Source organism: Puma concolor, chromosome A3 (genome assembly GCF_028749965.1).
Source record: "Puma concolor isolate L17-30 chromosome A3, mPumCon1.1.hap2, whole genome shotgun sequence".
NCBI lineage: Eukaryota > Metazoa > Chordata > Mammalia > Carnivora > Felidae > Puma > Puma concolor.
Genome location: NC_141669.1, coordinates 95880504 through 95897389, shown reverse-complemented (window position 1 = coordinate 95897389; position 16886 = coordinate 95880504). Strand labels below are relative to the sequence as shown.

At 42.9% G+C, this 16886-nt stretch overlaps 1 protein-coding gene across 6 annotated transcripts in view; it reads right to left on the bottom strand.

Moving 5' to 3' along the window:
- The window catches only part of RALGAPA2 (Ral GTPase activating protein catalytic subunit alpha 2), a 328194-nt gene that overhangs the window by 16449 nt on the left and 294859 nt on the right, over positions 1–16886 (bottom strand). For all 6 annotated transcript variants that reach the window (XM_086701563.1, XM_086701564.1, XM_086701566.1 and 3 more), the window contains one exon: positions 6080–6201. In XM_086701563.1, the coding sequence (XP_086557689.1) occupies positions 6080–6201 (122 nt within the window). The remainder of the gene's footprint in view (positions 1–6079; positions 6202–16886) is intronic.

The following is a 16886-nucleotide window of genomic DNA, read 5'->3' as shown; positions in this document are numbered from 1 at the left end:
TTCCTGCAAAGAGCCTCCAAGGAAGCTGGGGAGGCTGGTGTCAGTGGAAGGTTCTGGCCTGTGTTGAGCCAGGAGGACAGGAAAACAGTGGAGTTGAAATGATTAGGGTGACTGTATGCAAGAAAGAGCAAAAGAAGGCAAGCCTGGGCTGTGTAAAGTACTGACGGAGGAAGATCCATTAACCCTGGCAATGGAGTATGAAGGGTCAAAGGTTTGCTGATAGGCACTGCCATCTGCCTTTATTCTAGGGTTCAGCAGCAGCGTGTGGGTACATAGGCTCTGGGTCTGGGTCCTGGCCGTGTTCCTCCCACCCCCAGAATGTCAGAGGCCCCTCCAAGTGTTGGGATGGCCTGCCTGAACCCTTGGGACCTGACTTATCCAGGGCACGTGGGAGCCTCTAATGCATGTTTGCTCACTCCATGAAGTCAGAGTATATTCTGGGCTTCAGTTCCCTCCTCTGTTCGATGTGGTTGGTTAGAAGCAGGAGTGAGAGGGCTCCTTAAAGGATTCTGCAGCCACAACTACGAGGCTGCCTTATACACTGTCACAATTATGTGGGTGTGCTGGCCAGCGAAGTGATTGACTGTCATCAGAACAACCATAACCTGAGTTTCTGTGGCTTATGTTTCCAGCACTATCACTTCCCTAAATTTCATTCTTGTCTCCTGAAGACTTTCTGAAGAGCAATGAGGAAGGTACAGCTTTCCTGAACAGGCTCTGTTTGAAAAATATTAAGATAGTATTTGCTTCTCTCCTCCTCAGGGAGGAGGAGTTTGTAGACTGACAAACTCTTATAACTGCCTGGTTAGGAATTCCGTGACCAATATAACTGACAGCCAGCATTTGGTGACAGCTTACCAAGTAGGGGATGGTGGTAACCATCTGAGTCTTGGATGATGTCACTAAAACTGGACTCCACTTTGGGAAGAAAAGAAAGTGTGGAATGAGGGGTGAGGACCCCACTGCCAAATTGCCCATCGCCTTTTGGTTGTCCCTTTATAGCTTGGTCTTCAGCTTACTCAAAATTGATGTGAAGCAGTTAGGCTTCATATCCCCTGAAGCTTCTTCTAGTTCCATGTTCTCCAGTGTTCTTTGCTGGTTTCAGCAAATTTAATAGGAAGGTGAACACATAAGAAATGTTATCAATAGAAACCTTATGAAGAACACTTTAACATGGAGGGAGGAATGGAGGAAGGAGAGGAGAGAGGAGTGTGGGGGAGGAGGGTGGGAGAGAGAGAGAGAGAGAGAGGGAGAGAGAGAGAGAGGCTGAGTGAATTGGTAACATGACCACCCTCAATGAATGGGGAAAATCTGTCATCTTTTGGGGGGTTACAGTTAGAGTCTCCCTTGTGCAGTTTCTGGGGATCAGCCTGATTGCTAACTGCCAGGAAACTGGTCATGTGGGGGATCTGTGTGCAGAATGGCAAGCCTGCAACATCCTGGCACATGTAGCCACTGTGTATGGTTCGGGGGTCCAGCCGGTGAACTCCTCTAGGTAAAGGCTGATGAGTTACAAAAGTAGTTTGTGTAGCATCCACTTGCCAGCTTCACTTTGAGACCAATACACCTGCAGTCTTATGAGGGTCACCGGAATGATCCAGTGACACCACGCAGAGTCTTCTGATAGGTTCTATGAACTTAATTTGATTTTGTTGTAGAAGAAAATTACAAAAGTCTTTTATATTAGGTAGGTGAGCACAATAATCCTCTTCAAGAGGGCACATGTACACTTCCTGAGCGTGACCGCTGAAAGCTTATGGTTTTGTGAATAGGAATGGTGGTGGCAACCTCCTAAGACCGACTCAGACTAATCTGGGTTAAGCTCCAAATATGACCTACATCAAGAATGACAGAATAGGGTGGAGCCGAATAAGGAGTTTGCTCCCACTTGTTCTAAATTCTGGAACCTTTACCACCTAGCCTATCATAAAGGTGAAAGTATGTCTGACCACATCTTGGAGGAATCAAATGTGTTTATGTAGGGCTCACAAATAAACAAAGATTTGTGCTCCCTCTGCTGGTTCCCTACAGGAATATTAAGGTAGAAAGGAACCAAAAACAGTGTTGGCATCTTCAGCAAACACTGTTGATTTGTGTATACTGAGAACAACTCATTTAACTTGGTTTTGGGACATTCTTCGAAAAACTCAGTCTTTATCAGGTTCCAACCAAGGCACTTGGAAATTCTTAAAATCAGATATTAAATCAGACATACCTGTAGTCCTCCACTACCAAATTGCTAGCTGTGACTGTAATAGTGATTTGGGGATTCATTTATCAACAGACACAAGTGGATTCCTCCAAGGTTTTAAGATCTAGACACAACCTTTAAAGCAGTTCTTGGAAAAAACAAAATCTCAGGTCCAAGCTAAAGTTTCTTTTTTCTCTTCTTGTGTATAAGACCAGCTTCCAAAAGGTAAAGATTTATACTATTTATATCCTTTCCGATAATGTCAAACATTAGACTTGATTTTCCAAATCATTAGCATGCAGAAGAATGACCTCATGGTGAACAGATGCACTTGGCTGTGAGCTGCAGTGATTACATCAGCCCCGCCCAGCAGTCGAGGGTGCCCATTCCAGTTAACCCTTTGAAGGCCTCTCTGCAGCCCCCCCTTCCTTAGGAACATGCATGAAAACACAAGCCAAGTCCCTCACCCCAATGTGTGTATGTGTTAAATGAGTATGTATACCTGCATAAAACATATATGTATGTAAACACACACACACACACACACACACACACACACACACACACACGTGTGTGTGTGTGTGTGTGTGTGTGTGTGTGTTAACTGCAGCAAATATTTTAACACTGGCTACCTTTCAGAAATTGCTGGTCAATAAGGAAGGAATCAAAAGGAACATAAACTACAGGGCTAAAAAAAAGGCAGCTCATATACTTATTATGTACTAGGTATTATGAGTACAAGTAGTAGACAGAATATGTATGTGGTAGGTGGTGTTTTAAAATAACATTTTCAGACTTGGAAAATAGTTTCTTTTTTAAACCTCTTTTTAAGAAGCGGAGCACCCACCTATTAGCTAACAATTAAAGACCCTACATCCTCATCAGTGGTTGACAGTGAATCATGAAGAGAAACACATTTACTTGGCCAGTGTGCACCTCTCTAGCTGCCTCCGGTGACAAGGAACAGCACTGGGGCAGGGGGAGTCTGAAGAGAAGGCATTTTCCAACAGCAGCGTCTTTGGGCACAAGCCACTCCCATTGAGCACACTTCCTACTTATGCATAGGACTCCAAGGCTGATATCACAGGCCTTCCCTCTAGAAATGGGACTGCTTGCTGCTACAAACACAGTGTGGAAGGAATACAGGGTTCAGGTTACTCTGCCTCTGCATTAACAACAAAGCCCCTTGCATGGAGGATACAAAGAAAACCTGGGAGCCCCTAATTCCTCAGATTGTGCATATGCATGTGAGCAGGAGCCCAAGGCCCTGCTTTGATGGCACTGCTGGCCCAGACGGTCTGATTGGGTCCTAAGTGCACTGTGGGGGCTTAAGCGGCTCAGGGTCAATTTTTCCAGTTGGCTTGAGGCTTGGAAGAGAAGAGTTCACCTCTGTTTCTTAGTTTAAGCTAGCTGGCTCATGTGGGTTTGACTGTACTTGTCCCGAGAAAATAGGAAACACCGAATAAATGAAAAATGTTTTCATCTGTAAAAGTGGTAATAGGCTGGGATAGGGATTCCTCAAAAGCAAAACTGGTATGTGAAGAGCGGAGGATGTGCTTTTGAAAATGTGCCTATTTATGGTCTGGAAATGCTCCGCCCTCGCTGCACTGCCTCCAGATTTCAGTTCGCATCAAGTTCCTTTCCAGTTCCTTCCTCATCTTTGGTGTGGGCAGATATGCAAAGTGGTGACAGAGAACATGCCACCCAGACTTAAAATTGCATTCATGGACTGATGTGATATGTGTACAAAAAAATTTTATCATTCAACACGGAATGCTCTAAACCCTAAACATTATGAAATGTAATGTGGATGCAAACAATTTGAAAGGAGGAAGAAACAGCATTTGTCTTGATAGCCCATGTTTGGTTTCATGTTCCTTTTGTATGGGTCCCAGGGCCCACTCATGAGCTGTCAGACCCTTATCTGCTAAGTGACCTTGGCAACGTGATGCTCTCGAAGAAGCCTGCTAGCCATTGCCTCCAAATACCAGGTCCTGAAAAACCCAAATCACTTCTGGAGACTCACTTAAGATATTACCTACACACTAGCTCATTTGGATGGATTTAAATAATTATGAACTTTTGGAAAAGATCAAACTAATTTACATAGATGCTAAAGTATGCATGGAAAACAAAGCTCATCAATATTTGTTTCAGGAACATCTTAATCTAGAGCCTTAAGAATGTAAGAGTTAAGGAATGTCAATACCTAGTTATTATTTCATTTCTTCTAATTATAAGAAATAAAAACCTTTCTTAAGAGTTAAAAACAAACAAACAAACAAAAAAACCCCAACAACTCACAAAACCCTGCACAGAAAAACTAAGTCCCAGGACCTCATGAGGATGAAAAAGAGCTGAATGCGATCTTTAAAAAATTAGCTTTGCTACAGATCCTTCATGTTCTTTCACCTACACACTAGAAATGATTTTCAACCTCTAGCCAGAGTGGTGTGAAATCTCCATTTCCCTTGAAACTGATTTTTTTTTTTTTTTTTTTGGTTTTAGATAGAATGTTGGCAGAGGGTATAAAAGAATTCAATTCACAGCTGTTCTACTTTTTTTTTTTTAATATAGGAAACATTAATCAAAGCTTTAAGTTATAAGCTTTCTCATGTTGTTTAGTATTCCAGTTCAACAAAGATCAATAGAGGCCATCCCTGTGTTTCTTGACGCCTCACCAGGAAGCAGAGGCGTGATTATGTAAATCGCCCGGCTCCAGCACCTCGGCCAGCTTGCTTATCTCCCCGGCCTTCTGCCTGCTGCTCCTGGCTCCCTGTGCAAAGTGCAAGCCTCTCCCTCTTATCTCCCAACAAAGCTCGGAGAGGCAAGGATTGAAGCCAGCGATGTTAAACAATGATGCATGGCTGATTTTATTTGTAAGTGATTTATTTCACTGAATTTAATTTTTTTTCACTTTGTGTGTAAGATATTTAGTAACAAGTCAGAATCGGAGAAGTAAGGCAGTGTTCAGAGACAATTGACACAGGTTAGAAATCTATTAAGCATGCTAACAGTTGTGTCTACACTGGTGGAAGAAGAAGGAAGCCCCTCATTGAGAATTTCAACATGCATTGACTAAATATCCCATTTACTCTCTGAAAGGCAATTAATCTGTAATTACATGCAGAAATTCACAAGTAATTCTATTCTTTGGGAAAAAAAAAACCCACAGTAATCATATAATCAGTTTAAGGGGTAGTACCCTTTTTTTTTTTTTTTTGAATTGGAAATACAAAAAGAGTAAAACCTAAAAACAAGGACATTCATGGAAATTTCTGAAATATTCCATTGGCATAATAAATGAAAATGATTGAAAGCCAGTTTCTAAACAGGTTCCACGCCAGGTGCTGCGCTGGTCGGCAGCCTGTCCGTGTGACACAGGCCACTCCAGAGAGAAAGCGTGCACGAGGCTCTGCTGTAATGATGGACCAGGGGACACTGTCCTTCCATCTCTCCTGCATTAATCCCTGACCCGAGTATCTCGGCAGCATAATCCCCATTTAGCATTAGTAGCAACGGCTTCGACTGTGAGGAACACTTTTTTGATAAGTAAGCACTGATTCGGGCATCGCTTTTAAACAACATATTCCCAGCTCAGCAAGAAACCTACACTCCTGAATGAACCGGAGCACATTACTGAGAAAAAGTTCATTAACCTTGCTAGATTCGGGGGTTAACAGGATAGCTGAAGAAAAGCACTGAGTGAACAGCTCGGATACAAAACAAATTAAAATGAATGTCATCATTCCTTTTGATATTCATTAGTTGATTCAGAGGGAGAATGCTCTTCTTAAATTTGCAAGCATTTATCTGTGAAAAACAGGTGTACATCTGCTGCTCGAGTGCGTCCTAAGCGAGGGAGGGCAGAATAATGCAGACACTCACCCGTTCCGCCGAGGGAGGGGCTGGGCGAGGGAGAAAAGACTTGGGCCGCGAAATCCTCAAACGTCATTACTTCTCGGTGGTTCTGAATTATTGCTTCGAGGTACAGAGCTCTCTCTTCGTAGCTGCAGTCATTGATTAAGGAAACAAGTGCACATGTGGAACGACACATATAACAATGACACGGTTCACTCTGGTTTGAATATGGTTATGCAACTTTTATGTGTGTGTGTGTGTGGGGGGGGAAGAAAGTACCTTCCAAGTCTGTTAACCTCTTGCCAGGGAATTAAATAGAAGTCATAATTAACGGTAAGATTCTGATATTGAGACCTGTGTCTCTTAGACTTCAGTCAGTTACATCCAACACCAGTATTACTGAAAAATATGAACATCAATAGTTATAGAATCATAGCAAAAAATCATTAAGGTTGATCCAAACAAACAAAAACAGAGGCATTGATTGTGACGGCATCTCTTTCCACTGACGGCTGTGTGATGATGTCGGACCTTCCCTTCCTAGGTCAGTGGATAGAATGTTCTTCTCAGTCCCTATAAAATGAATTGACACTTGAAGCAAGAATTGGTGTACACTTAAAAAAAAAAAAAGACACTGCACGGAAGAGGGAAGGCCAGGAAGGTATGCTCCAAGGGGGCACCAGTGCCTCAGGCCAGGACAGGCTACGAGCATTAGAAAATAGGAACTAATAAGTGGGGGACTCTAGCAGAGAGTGCACAATGCAATTTAAAAAAGAAAAGACTATTGCCTTTTAATTAAAACTGCAGTCTGGAACACACACATTCAAATGTGTAATCAAAAACCAGTCACCAATAAAACTTACAAGCGTAACACGCTGAAGCAACTTTCCAGCTGTCTTAATAGGACCCCTGCGTGTGGCAGCCTTTCATAGGGCAGAAAGCAAATCTTCCCCTTTTGTGTATGGCTTCTGTTTCCTCGGAAGGTGAATCATGCACTTCCAATAACAGGATAACGTCAGAACAATTCGACAGCGGATGGAGGCACCGCGCGTATGACTTTATGAATTAACAGTTGGGGAAGTCAGCATGACGTCTCATTTTCCCCTTCCTAGTTATCAATGCAAAAGTTAAAAGATGTGTTTTAGTCGTTTTGAAAATCATGCTAATTCTCCAGGAACACAGGGAATGTGGATCACCATCAATCAGTTCATTATTTGCTAATCTGGAAGAGCAAAAGTAATCCTAGCATTTCTCACTGTATTTTAAAACTATCTTTCCAAAACAGCCTCTTTAAAAATAAAAGTTGGTGACAATTATGCTTTTCCGATTAGCTTTCAGTAAGCATGTGTTTTAAGATTGGAAAATATTTTTCTATTTTCTTTTGTCAAAGTATGCATATGGATTTCCCAATGCAGGCCCTTCCTCTTCTGCCCCTTTTAATTATATTCAGAGGAAGATTTTTACACCATGAGACCAGAGGCATCTTGGGGCTGTGCTGTCTACTGCAGTAGCCATGAGCCGCATGTGGCTATCTAAATTTAAATTTAAATTAATTAAAATAAAAAAATAGAAATTCAGTTCCTCTGTCCCACTAGCTGTATTTCAAGCACCCAGCAGCCACATGCAGCTGGGGTCACTGTGCTGGATTGCATGGATGTGAAACACGTCCTTTGTCGTGGCGAGAGCTATGGGGCAGCTCTGTTCCAGAATTTCTCTTTACGTTTGCTCTATGTAACTTTAAAAAAGAATTCAAAAGTGGCCCCTCTGATGAATTTAGTGTTTTATGCAGACAGTCACGGCAGCCTAAGGCCTGGGTGGTGGGAGTCTGAACCGGCTTCTCGAATGCAGGCTGAACTCCCAGTGACTCGCCCTGATGAACAGGCTGCCAAACTTCCACGGTGAGAGGCATCCTCTCAGGCCCAATTCTAGAGGGACCCACTAATGCCATTCACGTCTCATTATGAACACGCTTATTCTGCACAGCACTTGGCTGTCGCGCAGCTCGGCCCTCCGTGCACGGCCCCAGCAAGCCGCTGGTCCAGGGAACAGCAGGACGTTAGGCCTGAGTGGCCGTCTGGCGAACAGGCACTCTGACACTAAGCTGGCACGTGCTGGCCCAGCAGGGGCCGAGCGAGGCGTGACAAATTACTCAAAGAGCTGAGCTAAACTTATGGCTGACAACCACCTGAGCCTTAGGACAGCCGTGGCCCGCTGTCAACACGCAATTCATGGCTCCCCCTTTCAGACCGCAGTCTGCTTGAGGGCCCGGGTTAGAGCAGGCGCGGCCCTCTAAAGACTTGTCATGCTCTGCCTAGAATGGTCCTGCTGTTTCCTGAAAGGCCCCACTGCGTCCAACACATCCACATACAGTGCTTGGGACAATGGTGAACAAAACAGAAGAGTGGATGCATTTTGCTAAATGTGCTATGGAAGCCACATATCTGCAAGAGTGGCTGCGATGTTAATCAAGCTCGCAGTCAACCCTACAAAGAGATGTCATGTATAATACCACAGAAATTGACCTCAGACAGCAGCTCGTCATCCTCTCCCTGAATGACACTATCCAGTTGGTAAGCTTGTCCCTGTCAAGGCTGAGAAATCTGGGCTCCTAAGAGCAAGTCCAGCACTTGAGTTACCGGGGGTGATAATCAAGTTTTGAGATTCTCTGACTTGAACATTTATGGTCTGACTCCTCAAAGAAGGCACTGTGGGAGACAGCACAAAAAGGTGCTTCCAGAACTGGATACCAGAGGAGGAAGTGTTTACCTCACAGAAGATTCCCAATCTCGCATTCACGCCCTTGTCACACGTAGCACACACTCCCCCACCCCCAGGCTGGTCCTATGCTGTCATTGGAGCGTTAACAGCGCTAAACTGGGTGTTGTCATCTAGACAAACATCCATTAGGGACTGCAGGGAGACCAGGAGATCACCAAATGCATTTTCACTCAAGGCCCACGCCAGGGCATGTAAACACCATGACAAAAAGAAAACAAACACCACCCCAATCCTGGCACTGTTTAGAAACAGCGAAGGAGCTCAGGGTGCCAAAAATCATTTCTTTTAGTAGCTTTAAAGAATGTACGTAGCTCTGGGATTTAACTGAATTTATTAGAACTACTAACAAGGGCAATTAGAAGCAGCATCACCTGACATTTTCTTTTCTTTTTCTTTTTTTTAAAAAAATTTTTTTTTTCAACGTTTATTTTTGGGACAGAGAGAGACAGAGCATGAACGGGGGAGGGGCAGAGAGAGAGGGAGACACAGAATCGGAAACAGGCTCCAGGCTCTGAGCCATCAGCCCAGAGCCCGACGCGGGGCTCGAACTCACGGACCGCGAGATCGTGACCTGGCTGAAGTCGGACGCTTAACCGACTGCGCCACCCAGGCGCCCCTCTTTTTCTTTTTTTTAATTTGCATATAAGTGGACCCGTGCAATTAATGTTTATTTATTTTTGAGAGTTACAGGGTGCTAGTGGGGGAGGGGCAGAGAGAGAGAGACAGAGAGAGAGAGAGAGGGAGAGACAGGATCTGAGGCAGGCTCTAGGCTCTGAGCCATCAGTGCAGAGCCTGATGCAGGACTTGAACTCACAGACTGTGAGATCATGACCTGAGCTGAAGTTGGTCGCTTAACCAACTGAGCCACCCAGGCACCCCTGACATTTTCTTATCTAATATCTTTAGGGCTTCAATGCTGGTTGTTTTCTATATAAATAAAAAAAAAAAAAGGCATTTATAATTTAGACATCGAAACGCTATTCTAAGGTTCCTCTCCTGTGTAAGACATGTTAAGATATGAACCAAATGCTGTAATAATGCCAGGCAGTGGATGGTCAGTGCCTCTGGCTGAAAGCAGGTGGCTAAAGAGACACCTGGTCACAAATCCAATACCTGTTTTAATACTAGCCACTGCTCTGTTGTTCTCTCAGAAAGTCCACTAACAAATGTAAAACTTCAATTCTGTTCTAAATTACTATCTCATTAAAAACCACACACAAGTATTTTTTTAAAGAGAGAATTTTCCCTTTGATTACTCAATTCGGAGAACATTTAAATTACTACCTAGCAATCCATCTTGGTTCCTACATATTTTGAGTTTTTTCAGTGACCCGCTGTGTCTATGTTTTGATGTAAGAATTTTATCAATTACTGATATCCCTCTACTTGAATAAATATGTATTTGCCACTTTTATTTTATCAAAAACTTCCAGGAGAACTTTCTGACACCCTCAAGACAAATTCAACTGGGTTACAAAAGCCTGAGAATACAAGTCCAACTCCCCAACTTTATTCTGATTATTTGTTTTTATGTTTAGAAATGGCAGCAGCTGTCTGACAGGAAGGAGCTTGCCTTTTGGAGACAAGACGGGCTTAGGTTTGAGTTCCAGCTTTCTCCCTGCTACCGTGGGGGGACCCAGGACAAGCTGTTCCAATAACCCCAGCCTCGGTTGCCTGATGTGTAAAGCGAGGACACTGACATCTGCTCTTGGGGTTGCCCAGAGGACCAGATGGAATCATATATTGAAGCCTCAACGCGACCCAGGTTCCAGAGCACAATAGAAACATGTGAGATGTGGACTGCCCGCTCCTTCCCCCCACTTAATATGGGCTTAGGGGTTCATCTCCCAGAAAGAACATAGTGGATAAGCTGGAGGAACCTCTGTGTCTCTAGGACAAGCAAGCCTCCTTTATGCTAGACCCTCGTGAGCTGGGGTGAGTGTCATGGCTTCCACATTACTGATCAGCAAGTGGAATGCGAAGGGTTCAAGTGATTTTCCAGAGTCACAGTTACTCAGTGGTACAGTTGGGACCAGAACCGAGGTCTTCTAACTTTTACTGCTTTCAGCTTGATTTCTAAAGTACACAGGATTAAGTTTGGGGTTTCGTGCAAGGTTGGGAGCTAAACTACTGACTTAAATCTATATGGGCGTGAAAATCAACCTGAGTCCATAGGCTTAAGCTGCATAGACACCCACAGACTATGCTGACTTTATAAATTCAGAAAAATAACAATTACCTCATTTTCATTTCTTTTTACTTAATCATGCTATGTGTTTGCTGACTGCTGTTTAGGATTTTCACCCTTTTCTCTGCTTTATTTATTTATTCCTTAAATTTTTTCTTAAATTTTATTTACTTTTTTGAGAGAGACAGAGCATGACTGGGGGGGGGGGCAGAGAGAGAGGGAGACACAGAATCCGAAGCAGGTTCCAGGCTCTGAGCTATCAGCAGAGCCAGATGTGGGGCTCAAACTCACAAACTACGAGATCATGACCTGAGTCAAAGTCGGATACTTAACCAACTGAGCCACCCAGGTGCCCCTATTTTTTTTTTCTTTTAAGGAAAGACCTTCCCTAAATTTCCCAGGAGTGGCCACTAGGCCCAGCCTGACAAAACAGCCTTGGAGGAGCCTTCTGATGTCATATCTGTGTGTCCTGCAGCAGTTTTCCTACCTATCCCTGGTTTTCCTTAACTCATGCAGCCCCTCATCGATGACACAAGCCCACCCAGAGCTGGTCGCACTTGTGACTCTGTAGACTCCATTTCCCATGGCAGTGGTCTATGAGGGGAGGGAAGCCAAGTTTCAGCACTGCCTGGGAGGCTCTGGACAACCCCATGTGCCTCTGAGAAGTCGTGGCACTTGCAAAGTTTGCCACCATTGCTTGCTCCATCCATCCCTTGAGGGTGTGACAGTGGAATAAGGAGAAGCCCTGACTGTAGTTACCATGTAGAACCATCTCATCTTAAATATCCTTGCATTTGTTTCCTGTGGCTGCTGTAAATGACCACAAACTGGTTGGCAGGGGGCAGGGGGCGGGGGGCGGGCTTAAAACAACAGAAGTTTGTGCTCTCACACTTCTCGGAGGCCAGAAGTTCAAAGTCAAGGTGTCAGCAGGGCCTTACTTCCTGCAGAGGCTCTATGTGACTGATCACTCCCATCCCTGCCTCCTTGGCTATACTGCCTCCTCCTCTTCGTGTGTCTCTTATAAAGACACTTGTTATTAGATTTAGGGCTCACCTGGATAATCCAGGATGATCTTCTCATGTCAAGATCCTTCACTGAGTTGTAAAGACCCTTCTTGGAATAAGTTAACATTCACAGGTTCTGGGATTAGGCATATCTTTCTGGCACCCACGACTTAGCCCATTATATTCCTTATGAGTATACCGTATTATACTGTATGGGTCAGGTTCATCCTTACATCACTCATACTACTTAGCTTATAGGTGCTTTATGCAATATGTATTGAATGCCTAGGATTTGTGCCCATTGCTCTGGGTTATGACACTGCTAGACATATTTCAAGCAAAGGCAGTTTATAAAGAGAGATTAGGGAGTTTTCAGTTTGAAGTAAAAATCTGCATAGATAAAAACATAAGTGATACAAAACTTCCAGAAGAAAAGTATAGGGCAACTTCTTTATGACCTTGGGATTTGGAGTGATTCATTAAATAAGAAACAAAAACATGAACCATAAGGGGGAAGCCTGGTACATCTGGGCGTATTCAAATTAAAAACTACTATTTACCACAATACCATAAAAAGTGACAAGGTACAAAGTGGGAGAAGTCATCTACAACACACACAACTGACAAAGGGTAAATGTCCAGAACATGTAAAGAACTCCCAGAAATCAGTAAAAGAATCAAATCTAATCAAATCTATTAGAAAAAATGGGCAGGGGCACCTGGGTGTCTCAGTCGGTTGAGAATATGACTTAAGCTCAGGTTATGATCTTGCAGTTTGTGAGTTCTAGCCCCACGTTGGGCTCTGTGCTGACAGCTCAGAGCCTGGAGCCTGTTTTGGATTCTGTGTCTCCCTCTCTCTCTGCCCCGAACCCACTCTCATTCTGTTTCTGTCTCTCTCACAAATAAATAAACATTAAAAAAATAAAAAAAAAGTTAAAATGGGCAAAATACACAAGCATTTCCAGAACATAAACTATGAATGGATATTAAGGTGCTTAACATCACTAATAATCAGGGATTATTACAGCCACAATGAGATACCATTTTATATATACCAGACTGGCAAAACAAAAAAATCTAATAATGCCAAATGTCAGAGAGGATAGGCAGAGGAATTCTCAGAGCCTACTGGTAGGAGATAATTGGCTTAACTTCTCAGGAAGGCAATTTCACATTATCCAAGAAACAGCAGATGTGCAGACTTGTGGGCCAGCAATCCCACATGTAACAATGTTTATAATATTCTATAGACAGTGGCAAAGTCAAAAAAGAGAGAGAAACTATTTTTAAGTTCTACTGATAGATGTAGTCACATAGTAGAATATTATACAGCAGTGAAAATAAACCACAGGTGTGTGGATTAGTATGGATGAAACTTAAAAAACAATGTTAATGGAAAAGTAACTCACTGAAGAACATGTAAAGTGCAATTCTATCTACATACATTTATATTTATTTTTAATTTTATTTTTTATTTTAACTTGTTTTATTTTTTATTTTTTTTAAATTTACATCCAAATTAGTTAGCATATAGTGCAATAATGATTTCAGTAGATTCCTTAATGCACCTTACCCATTTAGCCCATCCTCCTTCCCACAACCCCTCCAGCAACTCTCAGTTCATTCTCCATATTTATAAGTCTCTTTTGTTTTGTCCCCCTCCCTGTTTTTATATTGTTTTTGTTTCCCTTCCCTTATGTTCATCTGTTTTGTCTCTTAAAGTCCTCATATGAGTGAAGTCCTATGATATTTGTCTTTCTCTGACTAATTTCACTTAGCATAATACCCTCCAGTTCCATCCACGTAGTTGCAAATCACAAGATTTCATTCTTTCTGATTGCTGAGTAATATACATATACGTATAATATACATATACATATAATACATATAATATACATATAATATACATATATGTGTATATATATATATATATATACATACACACACACACACACACACACACACACACACATATATATCACATCTTCTTTATCCATTAATCTATTGATGGACATTTGGGCTCTTTCCATACCTTGGCTATTGTTGATAGTGCTGCTATAAACATGGGGGTGCATGTGTCCCTTCGAAACAGCATACCTGTATCCTTTGGATAAATGCCTAGTAGTGCAATTGCTGGGTCATAGGGTAGTTCTATTTTTAGTTTTTTGAGGAACCTCCATACTGTTTTCCAGAGTGGCTGTACCAGCTTGCATTCCCACCAACAACGCAAAAGAGATCCTCTTTCTCCACATCCTCACCAACATCTGTTGTTGCCCGAGTTGTTAATGTTAGCCATTCTGACAGGTGTGAGGTGGTATCTCATTGTGGTTTTGATTTGTATTTCCCTGCTGATGAGTGATGTTGAGCATTTTCTCATGTGTCAGTTGGCCATGTGGATGTCTTCTTTGGGGAAGTGTCTATTCATGTCTTTTGCCCATTTCTTCTCTGGATTATTTGTTTTTTGGGTGTTGAGTTTGAGAAGTTCTTTATAGATTTTGATACTAACCCTTTATCGGATATGTCATTTGTGAATATCTTCTCCCATTCCATCGGTTGCCTTTTAGTTTTGCTGATTGTTTCCTTCACTGTGCAGAAGCTATTTATTTTGATGAGGTCCCAGTAGTTCATTTTTGCAGTTGTTTCCCTTGCCTTTGGAGATGTGTTGAGTAAGAAGTTGCTGCGGCCAAGATCAAAGAGATTTTTGCCTGCTTTCTCCTCGAGGATTTTGATGGCTTCCTGTCTTCCATTGATGTCTTTCATCCATTTTGAGTTTATTTTTGTGTATGATGTAAGAAAGTGGTCCAGGTTCATTCTTCTGCATGTCACTGTCCAGTTTTCCCAGCACCACTTGCTGAAGAGACTGCCTTTATTCCATTGGATATTCTTTCCTGCTTTGTCAAAGATTAGTTGGCCATACATTTGTGGGTCCATTTCTGGGTTCTCTATTCTGTTCCAATGATCTGAGTGTCTGTTCTCATGCCATTATTTTTATTTATTTTTTTAAAGTTTATTTATTTATTTTGAGAGAGAGAGAATGAAAACAGAAGTGGGGGGGGGTGCAGAGAGAAGGAGAGACAGAATCCCAAGCAGGTCCTGTGCCACCAGCACAGAGCCCGACGTGGGGCTCAAACTCACAAACTGTGAGATCATGACCTGAGCTGAGATCAAGAGTCAGAAGCTTAACCAACTGAGCCACCCAGGTGACCCTCTACATAAATTTAAAAAACAGGCAAAGTAAAACATACTGCTTTAGGAATACACACATATGCAGTGAAACTATCACCCAGATTATATCTGGGGTGGGGGAAGAGGCTGCATAGGGAAAGGTCAAATATATTGGTCAGTACACATGGGGGGGCCAGTACAGGGGCATGTTTTATTATTCTTTAGAACTTATGTAAATGTTAGCTATTTTCTAGTATGTGTAAAATATCTCATAATATAAATAGGCAATCTGGTGAGAATGGAATATAGTACTAATCAAAGGGATCTTTTCTCACCTATTGTAAGGACAGAATGAGCTTCTTTAAACCAATGGCAGTGGGGCACCTGGGTGGCTCAGTTGCTTAAGTGTCTGACTTCAGCTCAGGTCATGATTTCATGGTTCATGAATTCGAGTCTCGCATCAGGCTCTGTGCTGACAGCTGAGAGCCTAGAGCTGCTTCAGATTCTGTGTGTCCCTCTTTCTCTCTCTGTCTCTGCCCCTCCCCGCTTGCATTCTCTCTCTCTCTCTTTCTCTCTCTCTCTTAAAAATAAATAAACATTAAAAACAAAACCAAAGGCAGATATAAAAAATATAGTTAGAGATAACAATGATAGGTCCATCTGATTCAGACACAGAAAAAGCAGAAAAGAGGCAGTGCTATTCTTAAGGCCTTAGTTCCAGAAACAGACCAAAATATGAGAGCTCAAAATTTCCAGAAAGGTGTGAAAAGCTGTGGATACAAATGCCATCCATGGGGTGGGGGAATATTGCTCCAGGAGAAAATATGTCTTCCTACAAAGATACTTTTGCTAGAATTACCTCACACTAAGAATGACAAAATGGGCTGAACTAGAGAATGGTGAACACACTACATATATACACAGGCCTGTGTGCATGATTTCTATTCAGCATCCTACTCTGCTCAGTACACTTGATTTCAAGGGACTCTGCCATTTTCACAAAGCAAGTCCACATTCACTCAAATGCTTATCTGTGCAAGAAATATGTGCTGAGTGCCCACCAGTGCTTGGTGATGGGCACATAACTGGGAAACAGGACAGGGGCTGCCCCTACCCTCAGCAGGCCCACATTCCAGCAGAGACAGGTGCACAGAGTAAGGGGAGCTGTCCTTACGTCAGTGCCAGGTAGAGAGCGAGGACAGAAAGGGCAGGGAAGCCTCTGAAGCAGTGGCCAGAAAGGGGCTAATCAAGAGGGGGTGGAGGCAAGCAGCTGTGAGAGCATTACAGGTGCAGAGAGGCATGAGTTGGAAGGAGCCCCAAGGAGTTTCAGGACGTGAAAGGAGATTGGTACCCACCCCAGGGTGGCAAGAGGGGCAGGAGGTACATTTGAAAGATTGGCTGGGTCTGGGTGACAGGAGGTCTGAATGGTTTGAGGCAAGGGAGCAGTGTGGCCTCACTTAGGTTTCTAGATCACCCTGAGAAGGTCTGCCACCACTAAGGAAAGTCCAGCACGCCCTCACGTTTTGAAGAGGTCAATGCTGGCTTGCATCTATATGATTAACCCCTGGGCTTGTACAGTACTTGTTCTCTGCCTATTTCCACGATATATATATGTTAAGCAAGTGGAAATGGTACGATGGCTACCTGCAGATTTGAAATGACCATAACTTCTGAGAATGGTCTTGAAGAGAAGGTGTCT